Below are 6,000 nucleotides of genomic sequence, written 5' to 3' on the forward strand. Positions count from 1 at the left end.
TTTTCTATTTTGTTTCATCTAGATTACTGTAACACACTCTACTTGGGGATGTCCTTGAGGGCAGTTCAGAGGCTGCAGAATGCTCAGTTCCTGAGTCCTATTACACCTATTATCTGTGATCTGCACTGGCTGCCTTTTTGCTTCTGATTCTACAGTAGTTTGGATCTTTATATTTAAGCTCCTAAATAGCTTGGGACCCAAATACTTTCCAGGGTGCCTTAACCAATGTGTCACAGTCCAGCCACTGATCCTTGGAGGTAGGCCATCTCTTGAGACTATACAATGCCCAAGTAAAGATGGTCTAAGTTAGAGCCTTCTCAGTGGTGATGTCCTCTTTATGGAAAACCCTACCTCTGGAGATATGTCACCTAGAGGTCAAACTTTTGCAGAGGGGAGCCTACTGTACTCGACTCCCTGCAAGTTTCACAATCCTGATTTTCCGTGTTTTGTGGAAAGAACAAAAGCCTGAAAAAAGTTCCAGTGATCATTGTTTGACACTACAAATTTAACACCACATATAAGATTTTCACATAAGACAACCTCATGTGCAATGTTTTCTAGTTCACACATTCAGCTGGCCATCATAAAGCATATAGCAATTAATTAATGCACCTGTGAAACACATTTTACAACTATAGGGTCTAAGAATGTCTCATACGAAGCATATACATAAAACCACCCTCTTGTGCTCATCATTAACCCAGAAAAGATAACAATCCCAAGGTTGCCAATCACATTCCGCAACATATATAGTAGAAAGCCTTACTTCACCCATCAAGCATTCACAGAAAGGACTGGCTGTGATTAGAAGAGTAGCTGGATATGGCTGAGTAATTAGGTTGTACTAACTGATTTCTGTTATTTATGCAGTGTTATCAAGTACATTGTCTTCTAACAGGGACAGAGGGAGAGAAGAAAATAGGCCCCTGCCTGCAATTATCAGACAGAAGAGACAAAAGATAGTGACCAAGGGCACATGCTTATATTTATGGGTGTCTTATTTCTAATATTTCCATATTTAGGGACATGACCTAAGCTCAGAATCGCTCTCAGCAGTGTCTTCCACCCACTGCACTGGTGAGATCTATACCAAGTTAGCTTCAACAACACCAGGTTCTCTTGAGCAGTCAGAGATTAAGATAATCCACATTAAGGCTGACATGCTCACTGGCTCCAAGAGGACATGCATAGGATTGCACTATAAGTGATCTTACGTCTTCAACTTTTTACGCAGTATTCAACCAAAGGTATGGTTTTTATCTTTTAAAAAATGTGTAGACTTACAGACTCTCTGATGCAGCTATTTCAATGACAATATATTGCCTTTCCAGTTGCATTTAAAGACTTTTCAGAAACAATTCTTAAGAACCATGGCACTCCTTATCAGGGGACCTAGCTATGTATTTCCTCATGGTCCAATTCCCCAGCTCATCCAATTGGGCTTACTCCCAGGTAAATGGGCTCAGGACTGCAGCCTCAGTCACCTCTCTCAGCTTTTCACCTCTCCTCCTCCCATCCTCCAGGAACAGTTCCAATGAATCCACAGGAGCAAACCATCCTCCCTTTCAATTACCAGCCCAAAAAAGAAATAAAAGGAAGCCCTGAAATGCTTCCCACGGAGCCATTAATAAAGCTTGCCTTATTAATTTAGCTTTAAATGTTGCCATTGTGCTTTCTCCTCTTTTCAGTGCCAATTCAGATAATGCTTAGGAATCCACAGATCAGCCTGACTAACCAAACAGTTACCATTAGGCTCTGCAGATGCTGTGCTGGCCTTTACAGTTGCATGCACAGATCTCGCTGAGCTCTGCTACAAAAGTGCGAAAACGGGTGAGCAATAAAGTAAACAACTGCCGAGTTCCAGGCTTTTGTTTATTCAGATTCACGCATCGACCTCCAGTTTCATTCAACAAAATGCAAACTCTTGCAAAAGAGGGAGAGGGGATGGGGTTGAGGGGAGACACTGACTCGGGTAGTTCCTGGCAAAGCTCTTAGAGAGGGCGAGAGAGCCAAACAAACGGAGCAGGACGAGGCGGGAAAAGTCGAAGGAACCCTGAACAGCAGCGACTCCGAAGTGGAGAGACCCCTCCAGGCAGACTCGCTTAACACGGCCCTCCAGCCTCAGATTATTTTTTCAGCGCCTACTGTTGGAAAATGTGAGTTGCTCTGAGCATGTACAGAGTATCTCTCCCTCCCCCCCCCCGGTCACTGAGTAATCACAGCCATCCCAAACATACTGTATCTGGTACTGGGCAGAGGAGACCCTCAGCGAATTGGGGCCCCTGGAACCTCTTGTTTTGCAAGTTAAGCATGGGGCAACGCCCACCCAATTCGGCTCCGGAGGAAAACAACTGCAGGCATTCGGAGTTAGCAGGCAGGCAGGCAGCACAACGTCAGCAACCGCGGAGGCTTTTTGAACGAAGGAGCATCGTAGGAAAGGGGAGTATGTGCGTATAAAACGACTTATAGGTTCATTTTTGCAGTGACACATACCAGGACTCAAACCCTAAACGTCACGTTTTCGCTTATCCCCACATTGGGATAAACTGCTTTCTGCACATGTCCAGAGGCAACACTTCTGGCCCGGACAGGCTCTTATGCTCTAACACTCCGGGAGAGGCTGAATCCTTGCTCCCATAAACCCCAAGTTCTCAGAATCCGACCATCCATCACCCTCACCACACAGCAGACTTATTTGGAGGTGCGCCCCACGAAAATCCCTTCCCTGTGCGAGCGCGCGTGGGTTCGCACCCTAATGCCGCTGTGAATTTCGTGTACCAGGGGATCCCCTATTCATCTGCACTGGATCCCCAGACGGATTGGCGGATCAAGCGCCTTACAGACTCCGGAATTTCTCTTGCAACCCGCAGCTTGGACAAACCGCCCCCTAACTCTCAGCAACAACTTCAAGGGACGGAGAGAAAGGAGCCAGGTCAGAAAGGAGAAGGAGAAGGAGAGGGAGGGAGGAAATCCCCAACCGGTACATCCTCAAGCGCAAATGCCCCGCCGAGAAAGAGGCGACGCCTGGGCGGTCGGGGGCCTCGCTTCTTCTTACCTTGGGCTGCGGGCTCCGCCAGGCTCCGCGTGTGCAGCAACCACAAGAGCAGCTGGAGCAGAAAAGGGCTTCTCTCCCAGCCGCGCGGCCGGAGGTGCCGCTGCATCCCTGAGCCGGCTCTTCTCGCCTGCCCTCGCGCCCTCCACCATCCAAGGGATCCTGAGCCGAGGTGCTCCTGCTGCTGCTGCTGCTGCTGTTGGGACGGCGCTTGGGCTGCCCCGTCCCCGCTTCCCTTCCCCTTCGCGGGGTTCTGCGCTGTGGAGCCGGCCTCGAAGTGGCTGCCGCTCCGAGCGCGCTCTCTCGCTCCTCTCTGCCTGCTCCGCTTGTCACTTCCCCCAAAGCGGCGCTCCAGGCCGACCCATCCCAGGCCAAGGCAGCCCCTTTGGCTGGAGGCGGCCGGAGAGGCAGCCCTTGTGCTCGGCTCACCAGCGGCCCCTGCTGGGTTAGCGCGGGAAAAGCGTCGCGGGAAATGCCAAGTCCCTCGTTCCCCTGTCTGTGTGAGAAGGCCCAGCCAGGCTCTGAAATACTTGGGAGTTTTAATTGTAAAGCACGTGCACGTTCAAACAAAATTAGTTTTAAGGCCGCACAGAAGGAAATAAAAATAAGTTAAAAAGGACAACTCTCTAGACGTGGTTGTGGGAAAGGCTGAGGCAACTAAGGGAAGGTCCTGCTATTAGGCAGAAGGAAGCAATGGATGGAGTAGGTGAGGGGGATAAGAACAGAGCTGGGTGCTCACAGCCTGCCATGCGCCCCCTAAGCTAACCAGCTGCCCTGGGGAGCTTTGGGGGATGCTGTTCTGTCACCAAGCTGCCAGCCAGTCAGCTTGGCTTATGAGTAATGGGGTGGGTGGGTGTTGCACCATATTGCCCTTTTGCCTCAGGCAGCAAAATGGCTTGAGCTAACTAGGAAAAGAAACAAAAGTAAGCTAACAGAAGACTGCACTTACCTAAAGTGGGTTTGTGGTTTTGGCGGCCGAAGCAAGAGAAAAGTACAGTATAGTGGTACCTCGGGTTAAGTACGCTTCAGGTTAAGAACTGCGCTTAAGAACAGAAATCGTGCTCTGGAAGCGCAGTGGCAGCAGGAGGTCCCATTAGCTAAAGTGGTGCTTCAGGTTAAGGACGGACCTCCGGAACGAATTAAGTACTTAACCTGAGGTACCACTGTAGTCCGTTCCTGCTGAGGGGCATGGTGTTAAGTTTTGTTCGGAAGGCAGAATGAGGTACAGTATAATACGTATATGGATAGTGTCATGATCGCTTGATGGCACTGGACTTTATTTGACTCTGGGTGGAGTCAGGACTTTCTTGTTTCCGCTTTGTTCTTGTTGGAGAGGAACAATAAAGTTCTTGTTTAGGTTCTTGGCTGGTATTTCATCTAAGTGTTCCCTGTCAGCAAGCTACTTTGAGCATGCCAATATGCCTATCAAACATTTTAGGCTGTACCCCACTGTGTTAATTGATTTAAGCTGCAATCCTATGCATACTTGCCAAGCTAGAGAGAGAGCATGCTTTGAATTAGTATAAGGACAGTGGTCAGACCATGGCAGCGGCTTCTGGGACAGACTGGTTTGCCCAGCATTGTTCTTTTAGAAATGCACTGGTTAACATGCAGCTTTTTAAAAGGTCTGGGAGGAGCTTCCGGGCCAGAGGGCATAGTTTACAGGAAGACTTTCAGCTCTGCTCCTCTCATTTTAGGAGTATGACATATTTTGGGGCCTCCTCAAATTATAATGTGACCCAGGGGCCCTATTCATTGTTAGTCTCATTCACATTCTGCCTCAAGATGAAACACATGGATGGAAAAGAAATAGAACTACAAGCCATTTCCTATTGGAAGTATGTAAGGTGAGGAACCTTAGGCATGGAGAGCAAATGCAGCCCTAAAGGACCCTCTTTCTAGCATTCAGGCCATACCTCTCACTGGTCTTGCTTCATTCACACTCTCTTTGAATGTCTTTATGGGTTTAATATAACTCTGATAATGCCTCTTGCTTGCTTGGATGAAAGACAAGAAAGGTGTGTGTGTGTGTGTGTGTGTGTGTGTGTGCAGACACTAGTCTACAAAAGTAAAATTCACATTAATTGCTCTGCCTACTTCCCTCTGCCCCTGCCCACCACCAAAATATGGCCCCCAGAAGGTTGTCTAAAATGGAATGCTGCTGTCAAGCTGAAAAGGATCTCCAACCCTGGTTTAGGCCTAATGCCTTGCTACAAATGGAAGCAACTATGCTCCACGGGGGGGGGGGGGACCTTTAACAGGGACCTAGTGGGTGGCAACACAGGAGAAAACCCAATCCATTTCATTATGGCTACATATCTAGTATATCCCACATTCTCAAGATGCTCTAGCTAAATCTGAGCTAGAATACTGCCTATTTATTGACACACCATTTTAAATAGATACAAGAGGATCAGGTTTACTCACCCATATCAGGGTGCAAATTATAGTAGAGGAACTTATTAGTACAGGAAAACATGTTTGAAATTGCTGACCGAAAACATTTCCGGTACTGGATGAGTTGCTTACCTAAGAAGAAGCAGCAGGGGACTGAATCCCTGAGCCAAGACTATTTTTCCACTGCTGCATCATGGGGAAGAAAAAGGACCAGATTTATGAAGGATATATGTCTGGAATTTCCTATATAAAGCCAGGATTTAGCCGTCAGAAACAGTGTTTGGGCAAAATTGCTTAAATGTACGGGAAAATCTGGGTGTATGGCAACCCATGCCAAAAATGTAGATTTTGTTGAATTTCCTTTAAAATAGCTCAAAAACTTCTTCTTTTTGAGATTTTGCTGGAAAAAAATCTCAACAACTTTTGTTTCCAGATTCTCACTTTATGAAATATGGCAACCCTAATATACATCCTTTTTTTGAAGATACTGTTTTAACACTTGTATAATTGCCGCCTAGGGGTCCTTTGGTAGGAAGAATGGAACACACAAC

At 47.3% G+C, this 6,000-nt stretch overlaps 1 protein-coding gene across 1 annotated transcript in view; it reads right to left on the minus strand.

Moving 5' to 3' along the window:
* The window catches only part of ROR1 (receptor tyrosine kinase like orphan receptor 1), a 152,224-nt gene extending 148,959 nt beyond the window's left edge, over nt 1-3,265 (minus strand). Inside the window, exon 1 of the mRNA XM_033151893.1 lies at nt 3,056-3,265. Coding sequence (XP_033007784.1) covers nt 3,056-3,161 — 106 coding nt within the window. The 5' untranslated portion in view covers nt 3,162-3,265. The remainder of the gene's footprint in view (nt 1-3,055) is intronic.
* Between the last annotated feature and the right edge of the window lie 2,735 nt (nt 3,266-6,000).

Source organism: Lacerta agilis, chromosome 6 (assembly GCF_009819535.1).
Source record: "Lacerta agilis isolate rLacAgi1 chromosome 6, rLacAgi1.pri, whole genome shotgun sequence".
NCBI classification, from domain to species: domain Eukaryota; kingdom Metazoa; phylum Chordata; class Lepidosauria; order Squamata; family Lacertidae; genus Lacerta; species Lacerta agilis.